We start from the raw sequence: 20,491 nt of genomic DNA, 5'->3' as shown, positions 1-20,491 counted from the left end.
ATTGATGCCCCAGTTGGTTTGTTGGTGTCAATCGAGTGAGGAAACCAAGGGAGTGCTGACAGGAAACCGGAATTGGTAGACGTCAGTGGTGCCTCGGTAGCATCGTCAATTGTGTTTGAAGTGAGGAATCGTTGTGCTGGTGATGGACATGATAGAAACTTGAGGAATTAATTTGCGCTACCTGATGAAGTGTTCCGCTGTGCCTTGCCCCTAATTACTCGAACTATTGTACCTGGGCCCGTCAGTCGTATCTCGTCTATGTTTCTGTTCCGTCGATGTGCATAACTCCAGCTCAACCTCGGTGATATCTCAAGTCCAACCCGGCGAGAGTTCAGGGCGTGCTCGAGTTGTCTGTGTGTTGCATCCTTTGACTCTGGTCCGATGATCTCAAGTCTTCCCTCATTGTCCAAGGTAACGGCTGGCTCTCATTGCTCACGGTTCCACGATAGCATCGCCTGAGCCTCGCCCCGACCTTGCCCGACCTTGTCTCTTTGTCAAGGTCACCTGTTCAACATGACACTCACATCCGTGAGATTCCGCGTTCCCTTACAGGCCCGAGAACTCTGTACGCATCCCAGTCCGCAAACCCCGCACTTTCCGCGGATTCGTATCTTAGGATGCAGGCGTTAGTTTTCGTGGTCAAGTTTGGTCCTTTGAGCCACGGTAATTCTTTTTGCCGGATTATGCAAACGCCTTGCTCCGTCGAAGGCGCATCTGCTGCTCTTCTGGCCATGCAGAGCTGAATCTTACCTGGCCGCGAGTATTGTGGCGCCTGAGCTGCGCTAGACCTTGTGGGGCAAAGGGAGCTGTATGTCGATTTGGCGGAACGATAATCATCATAGAGGCTCAGCCTTGCGAACGAACCTCCAACCCCCTTTTCGCTCCCCACTCTCACTGAAACTCCACCCTGAATTAAGACAGTCGTGTAAAATCCCGCCAACCCCCAATATTGTTCATTCGGTCGTCCAGCTCATGTTTCACCTCCTCCCAGCATCCTTGGGTCTGTCTTCATGAGACAAAGTCCCTCCTCTCGACAGCACCACCCATACTCTCGCAGAAATCACCTAGCCTTTTCCCCCATTCCACCATTCTCTGCTCGTAATACGTAAAGTGATCTTTCCTGCCTCGCTTCGCCAGAAGACCTTTTTGAGCCTCCCATTGCCAATACTCACACATCTCCTTCCCATCTCCCGCCACGATCGGTCGGATCTCGTGCACCCTCTGTGCCTGTAGCAGGAATTTAGGGTATGACTTTGGCGGATTGTACTTGGTATCCATCGACCAAACGAGCCGATAGACTCCGGACTTGCTAACAGTATGTGTCTGGATGCGCTTGAGATCCCGAGGGCCCGAATTGTCCAGAGGATCGTCCGGTCGTGATACCTCAATCACCGAGACATTTTGATCGCGTATTTCCGCGCTGGATGGTATCTTGATCTTGACGTGGAATGTCATTTTCGTGCCATCTTGGATTCGCACGCTGGGTTCCCCATACAGCGCATTCACGTGCAAGCGTTTCTTTTCTGCGAATCCGCTGGCGCTGCTTTTGCGGCGGCCATCTTGCTGCGCAAGCGCAAGTGCTGTAGCACCGGTATTGCGAGGTGCTGGGAGAAGTACGGATGTGTTTCCTGGCAAGTCAAGCATGACACCGGTACTGTTTGGCGTTGAATCGTTCATCCCTGATGCCACTGAGGCTTTTCTGGCGTCTTGAGCTGCTTGGAACTTCTGGACACGAGGTAGTCCTCCATTGGTGGAGTTGTTGCGTGATGTTTCATTTTCCGACTGTTTAGACACTTTACTTGCATTGGAAGCCAGCCGTTGCCGTGTCACCGGGGGCAATACCATACCCTCTGAACTGCGCGGGCGTTCTCGCGATGTACGAATCTGCTCTGGTGGGGGGCTCAGACTCGGAACGCCAGAATGCGCCAAATGAGCACCCCATCCCAGACTGCCCCGGCGTGGCGGCTCAGGGTCAGGCATGGCGGCACCATCAGTGAGATCCGAGTCAAAGTTGACCGCAATAGAGGTATTGCGGACGAGTTCTTCAATCTCCGCAAGAGTGGCGTCATCCTCGTCATCCGGCTGATCGGTAATCGTGACACGCGGAATCCACCGATTCCAGTCCTTCCAAGTCTCGGTATTGCGAAGGGTGCGGAAGACTAACGAAGCTGGAGCGTTGATCGTGGTGCAGGCCGATACATGCCACACCGCCTCCGACATGGGAATGTCTGGTGTCGAAAAATCGGTCTTTGTCGTTGCCATCTTGTTGGTGGACCTCTGCGACTCTGGGGTTTGTGAAATTCGGCAGCTTGGCTACAAGGCTAGGGCAATATTGTTGAAAATGTGCGTCAAAACCACAACTAGTGACCTGTTACATTCGTATGGCGCTCCTATATTGGGCTCATGTAACTTTGGCTTCGTGCACCAATTCTCGAGCTCCCATTCAGCAAGTCTGTTCATCTACAATGAGGCTGCTCTGAGACATCAGCGGAACAGGGGAAGAATTGTATTCAATTCAAAGAAATTGGTGCCATGCAATATGCCGTAAAACGATGGGCCGACTCGTGCTGTGGATTATTCTCGTCTTAGACAAGCTCGGAGAGATTGAGAGTCGGCCAGAAACCGTTGCTGTAATTGCCTGCCACAAGAAGGGCAGAGAAATTGACGAGGGGATTCAAAGTATTCTGGGTGAGACGCAGCGGTCTAGCTACAGCTGTCTAGCTGCCTAGCTGCTCGGTGATACGCGTTGTGATAGGCTCGCTGGGACAGGCTGCTCGAGTTCTCCGCAGCGCAGCGTAAAAGATGCACATACGACGATGCGTTGAGTCACACAAAGGTCCACATGGCCTATGTCACGCCTTAGCCAAGAAAAGCTCGAGAAGGATGAGATTTCGATAGAAATGGAAGTCAGACGAATCGAAGAGCAAGAGTCTGAGAAGATCAGCTGGTCGAGATGCTGTCCAAATCCCATGGGCTCCAAGACTCTACGACACTCGAGAAGAGAGTGGTGACGGATAAAGAGCTTCGATCGCTGAAAAATGGCGATGCGAAGGGCGTTGACCAGAATGTGGGGGAAGAGCGGATGACTAACCACAAACAGACCAAAGTGCGGGATACGAAGAAGGAGCGACACAGTCGGAATCAATCGAACAAAACAGAGAAGTTGCAGGCGAGCATTTTCTGACTCAGCAGCCTATTTCCTAAGTCGCCGCACGCTGTCGACAAAATCCACCGAATTCATCCAACGCCCACAACCAGTCCATCACCATGGACTAAAACTTCCAGATTGGGTTCTCGACGCCCGCTGCTTTGCATCGTCTGTCTAGGCCTGGTTCGCAGCCCGTCTTCATCACTCTAGTGCACACCTCATTTCCCTTGAAATGGAGGCTGTTCGAGGTTCGTCCCGGCCAAAACCTGGCCGAGCGCATGTGCGCGGTGGCTGCCGTGCGTATGGGATTGTTGACTTGAGTATTGTTGAAAGATAGCGACGACGGTAACGTTTCTATCACCTGGAAGAGACGGAGATTTGGCAGAACATGCTGAGTTCGTGCCTCCAATAACAGCATGTTGAGATAAGGAACACAAGCATGATAGACTTGGATGTACCTGAATGTGATATAGATCTCCGGGCATTGGTGCCTTTTTGCAAATCCCTCCAACAGCACTCAACCATGGCCGATGTGCTATCAAAGCTCAAGTGGATTTCCCGCAGTCCACGGATCGCAGGCCACTGCAGGTGTCGATAGAATCTGTAGAAAGGCGCCCTAGGATATATCGAGACCAGGACGTTGTTGTAGAAGATCGGCAGAAACTCCTCGCGAGTCTGACGACATACACGGAAAAGTGACGTGATCGACAGGAAGTCGTCGTTTGCTCGGAATGTCCATATCAGTGAACAGTCAAGGCTGATGACGGGCTCGACACGTCGGAGATAGATCATGCGATGGATGTCATATGGAACGGCAAGAAGTTGCAAACTTGGGCCTTGCCAATCGTGGAGGACATGGGGTGTCTGCGTCCCAGTCTGTGTATACATTGGCAAGCTAAGATCCCAACGTGCAGGCCTGCCGAAACGCACAATCATGGCCTTGATTCTGCCTATGTTTCGACCGGTGCTTGACAGCGCCTCTCCCTTGAAGTCAATCATTTTGCAAATCTAGCAACGGACGGGGAGTTGATGAAGAAAGTAATGTCCAGCGTCGTGAGCAGGGTGTCGCGCAATGTCGACGCCAAGTTTTATCAAGGACGATCCGGCAGCGAGGACAACGGCGAGAAGAAGAAATAGGATTGTGTGAGTAGTGTATGTCATCATCTTGATGGACTGCCTCTGGTAAAAAGAGATAGCTTAGATCGATAGAATTGATGCTTGCGGTGAACTGCCTCATTCAATGTCGACATCAACTGCCTGTGATATCCCAACTTTGTGTTCGTGAATATTCAGATCCATTACACTCCCTGGTTTCTATCGCTTTCTGTTGAGAACCTGTTATGGAGCAAAGTTGATACAACTTGGCGGGACTCTAATCTTTTTGTTTGTGCGGATAAGGGGTGGAAATACTGTTGGACTCCGATGCTCAAAGTTGGATCGCCGAACGTCGTGAGTGCGGATAGATGATCCCCTTGCTGCCCTACTTGGTGCAGCTACAACTGCGAATACACTTAATACATAATATCTCATTTCCTCATCGTCAGCGGGGTATCGTAGAATGGCAGAAATCATTTCCGTGCTTGCTCTCGCTCGACTTCGTACATGAAGTCGAAATAGGGCTTGTCAAAGTGGTGCATCCTCACATATCCATCTTCACCGCCACTGGCATATGCAGTGCCTAGTGGATGAACAGCGATGGTGTTCAGGGGACCAAAATGACCACGGACGCGGCCAATCTCATCTTCAAAAATCTTGTGGTAGAATCGAGCTTCAAATTTACCTTGACGAGCTGAGGTTGTAGTGACATCCATGGCGGCTTGCCCACCACCGAGAATGACAAAGTCCTTCTTGGGCGTGATGGAAGCGGTGTTCAACGGCGTATCGGCGACATATGTCTTCATGATACTCAAGTCCCGCGATGAGATGAGCTGCCAGAGAGTCAGTATACATATACACAAGTATCCGAGGGCAATTTACCCTAGCAGTTTTGTCCTTGCCAGCAGTGATAAAGTATGTGCGGTCGGGTGAGAGTTGCAGGTCGTTGATGGTAGTGTCAAACTCGTGAGCTTCGATGCTCATCAGGTATTCTCCAGTCTGGCAAAAAGAATCAGCGTCAATGTTACCAGCCAGCAGGATCTACTGTACCTTTGCATCCCACTGTGTTACCGTCCCGTCCTCGTGCGCAGAGATGATGTATTTGTCGAGGTAACTCCATCCAGCTACTGTGGCCTTGCTGTCCTCGCAGGTGATTTTCACACTGTGTTCGTTGGCTTGGTCGGTCAGATCATCGCCATATCGAATGTCATACACCACGATGGTGCCCAGATATCCCATTCGCTTTTCCGTGACAGCCAGTAACTGTCTTCCATCCTCACTAAACTGCACCCTCTTGACAGCAGTGGGAAACTCCCAAGTCTTGACATTCTCTCCTGTTTGAACATTCCACAGCTTGATGACGTTATCTGCCGCTCCGGTGGCCAGGAGTATGCTGTCAGGGGAGATATCCACCGTCCAGATCGCGCCCTGATGTCCAATGTATGTCCCTAGTCTTTCTCCATTACTGGTGAACCAAGCACATACGACCTTGTCTTTAGCTACTGAAAATAGGAGATCACCCTCTCGGTTGAATTTGATTTGATTAAGAGACCGTTCCTACGACTCGTCGTTAGTCCTGTGACAATGTAATTTTTTTCACCGGGTGGCTTACATGGCCTTGAAGGAGGATGGGTCTCATCGTCAAATTCTGTGGCGCCTGGGAGAGAAATCAACTTGAGCGTCGTAGAATGTATCCGGGAGAAGGGTTCTGTCCTTTTGTCTATTTTCCTGAAGGATGAGTGTGTGTGAGTCAGTGGCCTCTTCGTCACAAGGACTGACCAAGGCGGCGATGTGGGAAAATTCATGCCAAGGCTGCGCTCTCCAAATGGGCTCATGAGTCATGATTCTGCCCACATCGTATGGCATGACTCGCGGGTAGTTTCTATGACAATGCGTTGCCAGCTTTGGTAGAGGGGAAGAAGAAAGGGCACGAACCTCCGTTTCAACCTTTAACCGATCTGTATACAATGATTCCTTCACCGAGGCGTGGATTGTGTGCTATTCCCCTTGATCTCCGGAGTGACTGGCCGTAGGAATGCTCAGCAAATCAATCCAGGCTTGCAGTGCAAGTGCACATGCACCTCATGTGCGATTTTTCTCCAAAACCTTTTCCCCAGCTCCGATATTACCCTTCGACTCTTCTCTTCCTTTGGCGCGTCCTCCACAACCCATAAGAGCTCGCTCAACGCGTAGCCTACCCCGGAATCACTTCGTTGGGGCCCAGTGCTCTCTGTGTCGTTCCTCCAGATCATCCTTCTCCAGCTTGTCAATCCAGGTATCCCTTACGCCCTGTCTTGGTACTTTCGCAGCCAGTCTAGTGCCTCGGGGCCTGTCCACCAAAGCCACAACAACCATGACGGCTATCAAGATCGATGGCAAGGCCATTGCACAGAAGATAAGGGAGAGGTTAGCCGCCGAGATTGCGCAAAAGCAAAGTGCAAATCCACGTTATCGGCCGTCCCTGAAGATCATACAGGTTGGTGATCGGCCAGACTCAACTACATACGTCCGCATGAAATTGAAGGCAGCACAAGAGGCTGGCATTGATTGTGCTCTTATACATCTTCCTTCTTCGATCTCGGAGCCGGAGCTCTTGCAACAGATCACAGAATTCAACAATGATCCGTCTGTCCATGGCATCCTCATCCAACTGCCACTGTCCGAGCACCTTTCTGAACATACAATTACGTCTGCTGTCCTCGATGAGAAAGACGTCGATGGTTTCGGAGCAACCAACATCGGCGAGCTTGCCAAAAGAGGTGGGAAGCCATTCTTCGTTCCGTGTACACCCAAAGGCGTCATGGTCCTCCTCCAAGAGAGCGGTGTCGAAGTCAAAGGTAAAACTGCTGTTGTTCTCGGCCGGAGTGATATCGTTGGAAGTCCAGTCAGCTACCTTCTAAAAAATGCCGACGCTACAGTTACCGTCTGCCATTCCAAGACAAACAATTTGCCTGATGTCGTCAGACAGGCAGATATCTTGGTTGCTGCAATTGGGCAACCCTGCTTTGTGAAGGGAGATTGGTTGAAACCCGGTGCAGTCGTTATTGATGTGGGCACAAACTTCATTGCCGATACCACAAAAGCCTCGGGTCAACGACTGGTCGGCGACGTGGAATTTGAGACAGCTGCTGAAGTCGCTTCCCAAATTACACCTGTTCCTGGTGGAGTCGGCCCTATGACTGTGGCCATGCTGATGCAGAATGTTGTCGATTCAGCTTCATCATACTTTGAGCGATTGAAATCCCGGCGTATTACACCCTTGCCCCTCAAATTACAATCCCCAGTACCATCCGATATTGCCGTGGCACGCGCCCAACGTCCCAGGCAGATCACCCATGTTGCAAGCGATGTCGGGATTGCACCCCACGAATTAGAGTCACATGGTGCGTACAAAGCAAAAGTCGACCTTTCATTACTGTCCAGATTAGAACACCGGAGGGACGGCAAGTATGTCCTAGTCAGTGGTATTACCCCAACACCTTTAGGTGAAGGAAAGTCCACCACTACCATGGGCTTAACACAAGCACTGGGCGCACACCTTGGCAGAGTGACATTTGCCAACGTCAGGCAGCCTAGTATGGGTCCGACTTTTGGGATTAAAGGGGGTGCAGCTGGGGGTGGTTACAGCCAGGTTATTCCGATGGATGAGTTCAACCTCCATCTCACTGGAGATGTCCATGCCGTTACCGCAGCGAACAATCTTCTGGCTGCTGCGATCGATACACGGATGTTTCACGAGTCTACCCAAAAAGACGGCCCCTTGTACAAGCGCTTAGTTCCCTCCAAAAAGGGAAAGCGTGAATTTGCTCCCATTATGTTCCGCAGACTCAAAAAGCTTGGGATTGATAAGACCAATCCTGATGATCTGACCGATGACGAGATTCGGCGATTTGCTAGACTTGACATTGACCCTGAAACCATCACCTGGAGGCGAGTCCTAGACGTGAACGACCGACACTTGAGAGGCATCACAATTGGCCAAGCTCCTACAGAAAAGGGTCATACTCGAGAGACTGGCTTCGATATTTCCGTCGCCAGTGAGTGTATGGCTATCCTTGCCCTCAGCAGTGGTCTCAAGGACCTGCGTGAACGTCTCGGCCGCATGGTCATCGGGTCATCTAGATCAGGAGACCCAGTGACCTGTGACGATATCGGTGCCGGTGGTGCTCTTACCGCCTTGATGAAGGACGCCATTAAACCCAACCTGATGCAGAGTTTAGAAGGAACTCCAGTCTTTGTCCACGCTGGACCTTTTGCCAATATCAGTATTGGTAATAGCTCGGTTTTGGCCGATAAGTTGGCTTTGAAGCTTGCTGGAACCGAGGCAGATGAGGACCATGATGCAAAGGCAGGCTTTGTGGTAACAGAAGCCGGATTCGACTTCACCATGGGTGGGGAACGATTCTTCAATATCAAATGTCGTGCCTCGGGGCTTGTTCCTGATGTGGTCGTGGTCGTTGCCACTATTCGTGCCTTGAAGGTCCACGGTGGAGGCCCTGAAATAAATGTTGGTGCTCCGCTCCCTGCGGCCTACCGCACTGAGAATGTCGAGATGCTACGTGCGGGTTGCGTGAACTTGAAGAAACACATCGCCAATGCCAGAACCTATGGTGTGCCAGTGGTAGTTGCCATCAACCAGTTCGAAACCGATACTGAGGCGGAAATGAAAGTTATTGAAGAGGAAGCTCTGTCTGCAGGAGCAGAAGCAGCTGTACCGGCGAATCACTGGGCAGAAGGTGGTGCTGGGGCAGTTAACCTAGCGAAGGCAGTGATGGAGGCTTCGATCAAGCCAAAGAGTTTCAAGTTTCTCTATGATCTCGAGGGTACCGCTCAAGAACGAATCGAGAAAATCGGCAAGGAAATGTACGGTGCTGAAAAGGTCGAGTTTAGCGAACTTGCACAAAAGAAGGTCGACATGTACACCAAGCAAGGCTTCGGTAATCTGCCGATATGCATTGCAAAGACCCAATACTCTTTAAGTCACGACCCTGCATTGAAGGGTGCACCGACTGGCTTCACTGTCCCGATCAGGGATGTGAGACTGGCTGTTGGAGCAGGTTATCTCTACGCACTCGCTGCAGATATTCAAACCATTCCGGGTCTCCCAACGGCACCGGGATACCTGAATGTCGATGTCGATCCCGAGACTGGGGAGATTGATGGCCTTTTCTAGACGGCTCTGTCTGCCTTTAAAGATGATTTGAATGATATTCATGCATTTTTCAACAAGAAAATAGATACCCTACGTTCAACAGACATGGTGTTAAGCAGGGTCTGTATGGGTTCAACAATGTGAGATCTCAGATACACAACATATCTGAATCCTCCGATGGACCGAACTATTCAATGGAGCATTTTGGCCGTTTTGCATGGAGTCCTTTACTAGTTCGGCATTCTGCCAACAAGTCATCATTGGTCATAGTCTCGTACTAGGCTCAAGAATCACATCAAAGTTCACACCTCATTGACCACCACCTTCTTGTAGCTCTCATCTTCTCTTAAACGCCCCCTGTCTACCTTTGAATGTGATGCGTGGGACCATGAAACTCGATGCGCGGACCGTGGTAGTGTTTCTTTCCGTGCACAAACCAGTTGATCAGCACTAGAAAAAAAGCGATACCAATCATCACGGACGAGTAATCTGAGCACACGGAGCTGTTAGACACGTCGCGGGCAAGAGAGAGACGCCGAAGTCAGAGACTCTGTAGCTAGGGAAAGGACTTACTCATAGAGCTCGGGGTAACTGGCCTAAACGGTGGGATACAGAAAACGACGGTAAAGATGAGACCGAGCACCACAACTACGATATTTGCGGTCCAGCCCACAATGGACGGAAGGCGGAAGGCTCGATTCTCAGGGAGGAATGCAGAGGACCGACGGCGGTAGATAAGCAGCGCCGCCGGCATGATGAAGGAGATCTGTTGCAGAACCACGCAAGAGCTCAGGATTGCGTTGAATGCTATGATTTCCCATTGTGTTAGTGTCCAGCGAGGATTAACAAACAGCATTTGAGCGGCTAACAGGTGCTTACCAGTCCGTGATGCGAGAAAGATGCACCCGCAGACAACCAAGATTGCGTAGTTCAGAAGCAACGAGAAGACAGGCACCTCGAGTTTGGGGTGGATTTTCACCAGGTGTTTCGAGAACGTAAGCGCGTTGTCTCTCGCAAACGACCACGTAATTCTGGATGAGGTCTGCAGTACGGCATTCAAGACGAACCATGCGATCAGAACTCCAACTGCTGTGAAAACAGTGGCAGCAGCTTGAGAGCGCATGCCCTGCGTGTAGACTTCGAGTGTCAGGTATCTGTTGGGGGGGGGTTGACGGTCAGTGAGAATCCTTGGGAACCAGCATTTTATCCACTGTGCCTACCCGGTTGTATTGAGGATCGCATCAATGTCTGCCACGCTATAAAGCACGATGATGGCAAAGGGAAATGCGGTGCAGAATCCAATGGTGACTGCGGCGATCATGGCTCTGGGCACTGTCTTCTGCGGATCCTTACACTCTTCAGCAAGATGCAGAGCACCATCCAGTCCTGCATACTGAAAACAGGTTGTCAACAGGCCACTGAAGAAACATAACCCGTCGCTCCAGCCAGTCTGGTTGATAAAAGATGTCCAGACAAATGTGCTGGACGCTTTAGGGGTAGACCGGGCCAGCAGTGTGATGGCCGTGGCAAAAAACAGCGTAATTGTGAACGCGAATCCAACATCATGAAATCTCGGCGACCGCTTCAGGACAAAAGTATTGGAGACCAAGACAAGCAGCAGCATTGCCTGGTACATGAGGAACTTATGCCAGTCTTGCGGTTCGTACTCCGGGTAGTGCGCGCTTGCCAATGCACTGATTTGCTCGGCTGGGATGATCAGGACTGCAGACCCGATGGCGATCCAGCTGAAAATGCTGAAGATTCCACAGAAGTATGACGTGAACAAGTTTATCTTGTCCGGACAGAGGATCGACACGAAGTGGTATTGGCCGCCGGCAGTCGGATAGACCGAAGCCAGCTCCGCGAGCGTTAAGGCGTCCGCAAATGTGGCAAAGGTGCTGACGAACATGCCATACAGAAGCCCAGCGGGGCCGCCTTGCAAGAGGGCGATCTGGAGAGATGCTGAGAGACCGGCCCAGCTGTTACAAATGTTGAACCCGAGCGCCACGATGGAAAGGGGACCAATGTTGGCTTTGACAGGAGCCTTGGACAGATGAATCGCCGCAATGTCTCCGTCGGCCACGGATGTTGTCTGCTCAATTTCGCCGTGTTCATTCTTTGCGATAGTATCCGCCATTACGGCCGATTCTGAACAGCATGTTAGGATCGACTTCCAACCAAGGTGAATGGGCGCTTGTTCTGGATCCCATCACACTGCAACCCATGGTGGGGAACAGAACTTACCGGATGAATATGCCTTTTGTTTCTCTCGAGTCTCCAATCCAGACATCATGTAACGAATCCTAGGTGTCGGATCAGGTCTTCTGAGTTGTGCATACAGGACACCAGAGCAGGCGAAACAGGCAACATTATATCGACTACGACCAACAAGGCCATATCTGTCTCTATCATCTACCAGTGTCCAAGGGATAATCCTATTGGTAGCAAGACCCATCCACTTCCGGAAGCCCAAATCGTCGATATCGCCCAAGGGCCACTGTAAGCGCGCTTATCACGAAATGGGTGGCTTGGCCGGGTGAGAGGGCCGTCTTATCCAGACTCTTTAGACTCTGGTCCAATTGAACTGCATAAAGCGTATCGGATATGGGAAGACACCCCAGGCCGAAACCGCGCTTCGCCTCCGCATTTTAGTTCAATTTTACCCCAGATATCCAAGATAGTCCGAGATAGGAAGCAAACCTGCGTGTTCTATCCTGGCACTACAGACCAATGGTCTTTCGCAGACATTACCGTTCGCCTCGGAAGTCTCTGTAATAGTAGCAGAAGCTCTTGATAGACAGGTATCTGCCATCGTCACTAAATGCGAGATCCCTCATTATAGCAGTGCGGCCCTGTACGACCATGCCATCCTTGACGAGTCAAAGCAACTTGTCCGACCACAGAGTGTATGAGTGCAGGATACGATATGAGGAATGACCACAAGATCAATATCCACGTAGTCCCCCGCTTCGGCAAGGATAAATCAACCCTCCACTTCTGCGGGTATGGGAATGGAATGCCCTCTCTGGTCTTAATATTCGGTGAATCTCAGCAAAAGTCGGCCTTCCCCTAGAGAAGATTGTCTTCTCTGGTATGAAAAGCATTACTGCGGCCAACCGACAACAACGACTCTGACTGAACGAAGTATCAACACTTACGAACACCAGGACGGGGCCTTTGGGAGGTTGGCCCCGCACATGACCACAAGAAAGCTAGTTGACAGTTTCGAATATGGTTGGATCTGCACGAGCCATCTCTTCGCGCCTCGAGGGAACGCCTCGTGTGTTCTGTTGTTTGTATCACTCAGGCTCCCGCTCCTTACGGACACTGGGGAGAAGGGCGAAAACATTGATTCTTCCGCATGGGTTGATTCTCAACATTTCCCTCATGCTTCTATCCCAGCTAGGCGAAGGATTTGGTGCTCAGCCATCAAATGGTGAACAGCAGTCTCTAGCCCGACGGGAAGAGTGCCTCCAGCCGTTGCGCTGCGTACCTTCAAACCGCCTTGAGACTCGGAAGCCTGCCGGAAGATGGGCCCACGAAATCCATAGCGGGTCGTGTAGTTAACTTAGTCGATGTGGCGTCCTACATCATTACTAATTAACTTGAACAGGGGGAGAGAGCAGAGGAAAAACCCACGATACGAGGTCTTGAACGAATGGAGTTTGGACCACGCATACGCTAAATCGCACCGCGTTTAAAGATGGAAAACGACCCTGCAAGTTGCAAACTCCGATTGTTGCAGTTTTTCCACCTGACCACATCGATGGCCCCTCGGGTGTTCGGTACATATTGGTGCTGTCTTTTCGATACGATAATGATAACGACAGACAGAAAATGCCTGATTTCCATCCTTGCAGCAAGCTGCATACGTGGCCCGTGGGAGATAAACTTGGATTAACAGGCAACTAGCACGGCAAGGGGATAGGGCTTGTCTGAGTAGGTATGCTAGCGATTTTTTAGCTGTCTAGGTGCATATGTTTTGTGTTGACGTTTGATAATTAACGTTCTATCACGGCCTGCAAAGCCAAGCACAAGCCTCCATCCTGATCATCTTTGGTGCTTCCAATGGTTTAATTACAATTTTCCCTTGAGCGTACCTTGCTTTTCCACCCGTTTTGTCAATGAAATGACCTCAGCAGCAGCTCGTGACCCTGCTAACAGTGCTCCCTCCAGGTAGCCCTTCCACTCGTAGGCAGTCTCGCTGCCTGCGAAGTGGATGTGTTGGAAAGGCTGCCTTAAGGAGTCTCCGTACTTTGACAGTAAGCCCGGACCCATCGACGAGGTTGGTGCTCCTCCCAGATAAGGTTCTTCCGTCCAATTGACGTAGTTGACCTCAAGGATATCGCGTGCAAGGCTAGCATTTTCGGGCCCGACAAGTTCTGCGAGGTGATTGATCACGGATTCTTCTCGCTGGAGTTCGTTTAGTTCGCTCCATTTTGCAGCAACCCCGCCGGCGATGAACAATGCCAATGAATACTGCTTCTTGGAGTCGTCCGAGATCTCCCATGAGAAACAGATTGGGCCTTTCATGCTGGTGAACTTGCCCTGCAGGCCCAGGTCCTTCCACCATGCCTTGGAGTAGGTTACAATCATTTTCGCATATACCCCAGGCTTGGTTCGGGATACCAAAGCGCGCTTTGCCGAGGGTAAGGGTGGAGAGAAGCGAATTTGTTCATACGTGTTGGTCGGGATTGCGACGACGACTTTCCGCGCAAATATCCTGTTCCCCATTGCAGTCTCCACGAAAGCACCATCTACAGTCTGATGGATGCTATCCACGGGGCTATTGACGAACACCGAGCCAGGAGGAAGCTCATCTGCAAGACCAGTCGCGATGGCCGAAGTCCCTGATATTGTCAGCACTAATCCAGTCTCAAATTGAAGATGCATAGTACCCACCTTGCTTAACCTTCAAAGATTGCGCACCATCTAGACCTTCACTTGCAATGCTGATAAATCCGCCACCTGATTTAATGTAATCGAGGAAGTAATGACTGCCAATCTCGTGGGGGGCTCGACCAACAACAGCAGTACTGAAGAACTTCAATGCGTCTCTGGCCGTCTCATCGACGAGTCCCTTGCTTTCTCCCCACTTTTCTAACGAAGTGTCGAGGTTTGCCGCGATCTTGGTTGGTTTGTGAATGTTGACCGAGTCCATGTCACTTTGGAAGGCCTGGTACAATGCTCCATTGAGATTTGTCACCAACTCTGCAGCTTCCTACGACGGGTCAGGGAAGATATAGAGGCGGGCACTGTGACTTACACTTCCAGGAGTGGTTCTCAAAACACTACCGTCTCGCAATTGCCAGATTTCGTCTCCCTCGACATACTGGCCTACCAACTCCAGGTTGAGTCGTTTGGCTGTGGCAAAAGCCTTTGGTTGTGTCTTCTCGTTGATCCATGTCGCTCCTAGCTCGACCAATCCAGGCCCGCTCTGAAGTTGGTGTGTGCGGCTTCGGCCTCCAAGGCGATGCTTTGCTTCAAGAAGTATGGTACTTAGCCCAGCCTTGTGCAAATCCCAGGCTGCTTGGACGCCACTGAACCCACCACCTACCACCACCACGTCCACCTTTAATGGAGGCACAGGTCTCTTGAATGACTGAATGGAAGGATTGACATAAGCGGTAGCGTGACCTCCTGTGGCTGCAACAACTTCAATCTCCAGCTTCGGTCCTGGAAAAGCGAGCTGGGTGACGGGAATTAAGGTAGTAATTGGTCGATACTGGATGCCATAATCATCTGTGACGAATTCGAAGAAAAGCTTGAACAAAGTTTCTGCTTGTGTAAAAGACCAATCCACCGGGTAGAATGTGACTTTGATCAGATCTCGAGGGGTTGCACCCGAGTTCTTCAGAACATTCTTCAGGTTATCATACACAGCTTTTGTCTGTTCCTCGAGCGTCTCTGGAAACGTGCCATCCGGTCGCTGGGCAATGATCCCGGACGTAAAGACAAGTCGACTGGCCTGACTGAGGCTCACCGAATGAGAATAGAACATTGGGTCGGGCATGGATGACCCATCGTGATAACTGATCAATGGTTTGTCGTCACGGGGTGCCATTATTGGCAGCTGTGACAAATATTATGCTACGAGTCTGACAAAGAACGTCTCGTCAACTTTTGGATATGCTCGTTCGTCGAGGAGATGTCGAATAATACAAGTCGAGATGAAATCGAGTTATCAAGTTCGAGAATCTGGTAAACCACGGGCTCATATTTATATCGGATGAGTCCAAGGCCACACTTGCAAAATCTTCGGGGCATAATTGAGGTTTTGGAAGCCGGGCGATACGATTTACATACCCCTTGCGGGGTCAATCATGTAATCTCACTTCATTCACATAAAGTTCCGCATTGCAATGAGGAGCAACTAGATGCCGGTTGAATTCCTTCAGACTTGGTGAGAGTACGAGGTTGTACGGGGGACCTGAGCAAGGGGCTGAACGAGGCGATCCCTGACAAGGCCTACCGCTATCCGTGCCAATATGCGGGTCATGGGTCTCAGGCGTCGCGATAGGAAGCTACTTAGCCAGAACGAGATACGAGGTACTCAGTACTAATTATTATGTACGGCGTGAAAACCCCAAGTCTGGACCATTCTTACCTGCATACAGGCCAAGGAAGACGGGCGCGTTTCGCGGTGCACTTAAGCTCGACATCCTTGCTGCCTGCGCGCTCGTAAGATCTTTCCCCTGCTGACCACAACCGCCACGTAGTGTCAATCAGTTGCTTCAAAGTGGAATTCATGACGCCTCGAATTCGTGGGGAATAGGAGCTTGACGCTGCCCACCATTTCTGGCCGTTCTGAATCGAAGAGCCAACATGACCACCTCGTTTCGCGTCAAGACAGGATGTCTAACCTGTCGCCAGCGACGCAAAAAATGCGATGAACGCAAACCAGTATGCACTGGGTGCACCAGAAACTTCCTCGAGTGCAGCTGGCCTGACTATGTGGCTGATAAGGATGGGAATCGCAAACCATCGCGTGGAAACAGTCCCCATATCAATCGGCCCACATCGGAAACCGGCAGAGCTCATACCCAACACACAGTCTTTATTTTGGATTGCAGTCATCGAGCACCAGTGAAGCACAAGCCAGCAAAAGCCCTCCAGACAACCGTCCGCCAGACGTTTGACAACCACACTAGTAGCATTGATGGGATCCCTGACGGATCCATGACTTTTTGGCGCGGTATAACATCATCTTTTATGAGCGATGATCGACCGATATTACTAACTCGTCATTCTTTCCTCCTGCTCCAGCATTACATGGAGGACACTGCTTGTTTTCTCGTCCCCAAGGTTCGAAGAAGAAATCCTTTCATCACCCATGTGCTACCACTAGCATATTCTGACGACCTCCTCATGCATGCTGTAATGGCGCTGAGTGGAACCCACCTTAGTTATCAGCAGAAAGACAATCTTGACGTCCAACTTGCTACCCGGAATCATTACTCGTTACTCCTCAAAGGACTTCGGTTGGCGTTCGCGGAGGAAGCGAGACAGCCATGCACTAAACGAAGCTTGAGGCTTTTAGTCATTCTTGTAGTTCTCTGCCATGTTGAGGTAAGCAAACCACCCAGTCCTTATTCATCTCTATAAGTCCATCCTTACTTGGCGATCAGGCGGTTGCGGGTGAGCCTCACGGTGGCATTTTCCCGCATCTACGGGCAAGCCGGCAACTGATCCTCAGCCTCTTGCAGAAGTCTGATGTCGACATGGATGGCGACTCCAGAAGAATGAAAGGCTTTGTCCTAGAGGTATACACTTATCTTGTGCTGGCAAATAATATAACCCCCTATGGTCGCAACGAGGCTCGAACTCTTCCACTCGATCCGTTCATCACTTCATTTGAAATGCTAAAAGAATATGAGACATGTGGCCTTTTCTTCAGTTGTGGCTTTGGCCTTTTCGAGACCATACCAAAGATCTGCGTCTTCGCCATGAACCGGCTCGCAGAGGAAGAAGAGTCGAGCAGTTGCAGTGCAAAAAGTCAACGGACATATAATGAGCTTGTATCGATCCTGCTCGGATGGAAATCCCCACCAGTGGACTTGGAGATGGTGGAATTCGAGAGCGCACATATCTCTGCCGGTGAAGCATACCGCCAGTCGCTACTGATGTTTGTTAAGAGTGCAATGTGCGGATCTGTTGTTGACAATCCCAAAGTCATAACTGAAATTCAGGGACATATTGAGGTCATGCAGGATGCAATGCCGGTGTTACGCATCTCCCCGTTCGTTACCGTCATGCTTTGGCCTCTAATGATTATGGGATCATGCCTTGTCTCGCCCCGGGGCCGGGCTGACTTGATGGCAATGCTTGATACAAGTTCAGTGGACCTGATGCAAGTTGCTCAAGCGGCGAAACTACTGCGGCTTCTCTGGGAGGACACTGACAAGCGGGCTTTTGGCCCTTTTGGCCTCCACCTGGTTATGCAAAAACACAATATCAATTTTAGTATGGCTTGAGGGAGCGATCTTGAACCGTCCCATCAATTGAACCTACCAAGTTGCGGCGACTGGAACAAAAATATTCGACAGGTACGGCAGACTTTGACGAACTTACACGTGTCAGGCAGCATTAGCCTCACTTGCTCCCGGTGGACGAGGTCAAAACTTTACACTGTTAATAATTATGACCACTCTATTTTTGCCTTCTCCTATACTTATCCCGCGGACGCTTCCCTGGTTGCCTCCCGAAGTTGGTGGGAGATAAACCTTCAGAATCGAAGCCCCTCATTTCTGACCCCACGCAACCCCGAACTGATCAAGTACCGAGGGGTACAAGCTCCAGAGGAGAATACCCATCTCTCGGTTGGATGTGGATTGGTCACGCATGTTGTCTGAGGAGCATCTCGGAAAAGGCACTGGGGTCCTAGCGGCCTCGAGAAAATATACGACTGCCATAACCCATACTATTAGTACTTGTCATAAAGCGAAATGGATTGTCAACCTAAGCAGTGGAAGCAAAATTTCTCTATCGATTACTAACAGAACAGAGTCACGGTTTCGCACTTCACTTCACATCGGTGATCTTGTATTCTAGTGTTACAGCCATGTCGACACCAGCAATGAAGGCTGAGGCTGCCATCCCGGACCTTGACAGCGACTACAGCGGAGTACCAAGTCGATTGGCTCAAATAGCTGTGGCTACCAGGTCACGGCTAGATTCCCAACGAACCGTCCGGGAAAGCACGTCGCGAAAAACCATTTCATTGCCTCCGGGAATGGACAAGGAGCAATTTGAGAATGCCATCAAGGAATTGAAAGCCTCACTCGGCAGTGATAATGTTGAGGTCAATGAAAAACCACTTGTTGATGGCTGGTATATGCAGCATCCGTCAGTGAATGCCATCCAGTCCCTTCTTGTCCCATTCTTGGACTAAACCGTACTCTAGGAACACCCATGATGCATTCCACATCGCCGACCAGGATGACTTAACTTCAAGCGCGGCAGTGTATCCTTCAGGTACGGCTGAGGTTCAGGTGATAGTCCGCTGGGCGAATAAGCATAAAATCCCAATTTATCCAATTAGTATGGGAAGGAATCTAGGGTAAATCATTCTTTGCTTGCAGTCGGCTGTTTGCTAATTGGAATTGGGCTTAGATACGGCGGTGCTGCTTGCCGAGTGAAAGGTTCCGTCGTGGTCGACCTCGGAAGGAGAATGAACAAAATCTTGAATATCGACGCCGACAATGCGTCATGTCTTGTCGAACCCGGTGTCTCATACTTCGCACTTTACGAAGAGATCCAGAAACGGAAGCTACCCTTGTGGATAGATTGTCCAGATCTGGGAGGGGGTAGTGTCCTCGGTAATGCTATCGATCGCGGAGTTGGGTAAGATTGACAGTCCAATTCAGCTGCAATAATTCTCATTATTCTCAGATATACCCCCTATGGAGACCATTTTGCCAACCACTGTGGAATGGAACTCGTTCTTCCAACTGGAGAACTTCTCCGAACAGGAATGGGAGCAATGCCAGGGAAAGATGGGACTGACAATCCAACTTGGCAATCTTTCCAGGCAGCTTACGGGCCATATGTCGACGGAATTTTCAGCCAGAGCAATTACGGCATTGTCACCCAAATGGGATTTTGGTTGATGCCCGAAACTGGCCACCAGTCCTATATGGTCACATTCAAGCATGAAGAAGATTTCGAGCACATCGTTGAGGCAATTCGGCCCCTGGCTCAGAAGAGGATATTGGGCAACGTACCGCAGTTACGACACGTCATCCAAGAACTGGCGGTAACAGGCAAACCGCGATCCTTCTGGTACAACGGAAAGGGGAAAATGCCGAGAGAAGTGATCAGAGAAGCTGCATCGAAGTTGCCATGCGGTGACATCTCTTGGGTGTTCTATGGAACACAATATGGAGACCAAGCTTCCATTGATTCGCAATTGAGGATCATCAAATCAGCATTTGGCAAGATCGAAGGCTCCAAATTCCTGCTACCATCCGACCTTCCACCGGAGCACTACCTTCATTCACGGGTCCAAGTATGCAGTGGAGTACCAGTTCTCCGAGAGCTAGACTGGCTGAACTGGAGGCCAAATGCAGCCCATCTATTCTTCTCTCCCATCACTCCGACCAAGGGTAAAGATGCCAAGGAGATACACAGTGTCATCTCTGAGCTACATGAAAAATGGGGGTTCGACGTCCTACCAACGATCTGCATAGCGGCGCGAGAAGGCCATTACATTTCCAACATCGTCTATGACCGCTCAGACGCGGACGAGAAACGTCGTGCAACTGGGCTGATGCGAGAAATGATCAACGAGGCTAGGAAGCTGGGATTCGGCGAGTATCGGACACATCTATTGTTTGCAGACCAGGTGGCTGAGTCCTATAGCTGGAACAACGGTGCGCTGCGAAAGTTCAACGAGACCATCAAAGATGCGTTGGATCCCAACAGCATATTGGCACCAGGGAGAAACGGCATCTGGGGCCAGAAATTCAGGTGTAAAGGATGGGAGATTCTGGAGGGCGATAAGAGAGATATGCTGAGAGACGGAGTGTCACCTAAACTTTAGTCTAAGACAAATCACATTATTACATATTGACCAAGGACCAAGTTCAGCCTAGCAA

At 50.5% G+C, this 20,491-nt stretch overlaps 7 protein-coding genes across 7 annotated transcripts; 3 read left to right on the top strand and 4 right to left on the bottom strand.

Annotated features, from left to right (window-relative positions):
- Positions 1-1,008: 1,008 nt before the first annotated feature.
- A1O9_00487 (uncharacterized protein) lies at positions 1,009-2,262 on the bottom strand (the record flags this gene model as incomplete). The annotated part of the gene is made up of 1 exon (XM_013409650.1): positions 1,009-2,262. One exon carries the CDS (start codon positions 2,260-2,262, stop codon positions 1,009-1,011), a length of 1,254 nt encoding a protein of 417 aa, XP_013265104.1.
- Positions 2,263-4,716: 2,454 nt separating this feature from the next.
- On the bottom strand, positions 4,717-5,882 carry A1O9_00486 (eukaryotic translation initiation factor 3 subunit I; the record flags this gene model as incomplete). Its single annotated transcript, XM_013409649.1, has 4 exons — positions 4,717-5,076; positions 5,126-5,242; positions 5,294-5,800; positions 5,856-5,882. The coding sequence occupies 4 exons, from the start codon at positions 5,880-5,882 to the stop codon at positions 4,717-4,719; spliced, it is 1,011 nt and encodes a 336-aa protein (XP_013265103.1).
- Positions 5,883-6,596: 714 nt separating this feature from the next.
- On the top strand, positions 6,597-9,416 carry A1O9_00485 (C-1-tetrahydrofolate synthase, mitochondrial; the record flags this gene model as incomplete). The annotated part of the gene is made up of 1 exon (XM_013409648.1): positions 6,597-9,416. The coding sequence occupies one exon, from the start codon at positions 6,597-6,599 to the stop codon at positions 9,414-9,416; it is 2,820 nt and encodes a 939-aa protein (XP_013265102.1).
- A 340-nt stretch (positions 9,417-9,756) lies between these two features.
- Positions 9,757-11,532, bottom strand: A1O9_00484 (uncharacterized protein; the record flags this gene model as incomplete). Its single annotated transcript, XM_013409647.1, has 4 exons — positions 9,757-9,884; positions 9,969-10,202; positions 10,275-10,549; positions 10,616-11,532. 4 exons carry the CDS (start codon positions 11,530-11,532, stop codon positions 9,757-9,759), a joined length of 1,554 nt encoding a protein of 517 aa, XP_013265101.1.
- Positions 11,533-13,472: 1,940 nt separating this feature from the next.
- Positions 13,473-15,459, bottom strand: A1O9_00483 (uncharacterized protein; the record flags this gene model as incomplete). The annotated part of the gene is made up of 3 exons (XM_013409646.1): positions 13,473-14,245; positions 14,298-14,616; positions 14,662-15,459. The coding sequence occupies 3 exons, from the start codon at positions 15,457-15,459 to the stop codon at positions 13,473-13,475; spliced, it is 1,890 nt and encodes a 629-aa protein (XP_013265100.1).
- Positions 15,460-16,763: 1,304 nt separating this feature from the next.
- A1O9_00482 (uncharacterized protein) lies at positions 16,764-17,869 on the top strand (the record flags this gene model as incomplete). Its single annotated transcript, XM_013409645.1, has 2 exons — positions 16,764-16,964; positions 17,024-17,869. 2 exons carry the CDS (start codon positions 16,764-16,766, stop codon positions 17,867-17,869), a joined length of 1,047 nt encoding a protein of 348 aa, XP_013265099.1.
- A 587-nt stretch (positions 17,870-18,456) lies between these two features.
- On the top strand, positions 18,457-20,436 carry A1O9_00481 (uncharacterized protein; the record flags this gene model as incomplete). The annotated part of the gene is made up of 4 exons (XM_013409644.1): positions 18,457-18,740; positions 18,799-18,954; positions 19,008-19,238; positions 19,287-20,436. The coding sequence occupies 4 exons, from the start codon at positions 18,457-18,459 to the stop codon at positions 20,434-20,436; spliced, it is 1,821 nt and encodes a 606-aa protein (XP_013265098.1).
- Between the last annotated feature and the right edge of the window lie 55 nt (positions 20,437-20,491).

The sequence above is a fragment of the Exophiala aquamarina genome (genome assembly GCF_000709125.1).
Source record: "Exophiala aquamarina CBS 119918 chromosome Unknown aczIA-supercont1.1, whole genome shotgun sequence".
NCBI classification, from domain to species: Eukaryota; Fungi; Ascomycota; class Eurotiomycetes; order Chaetothyriales; family Herpotrichiellaceae; genus Exophiala; species Exophiala aquamarina.
This window is presented reverse-complemented; position numbering and strand designations above follow the sequence as displayed.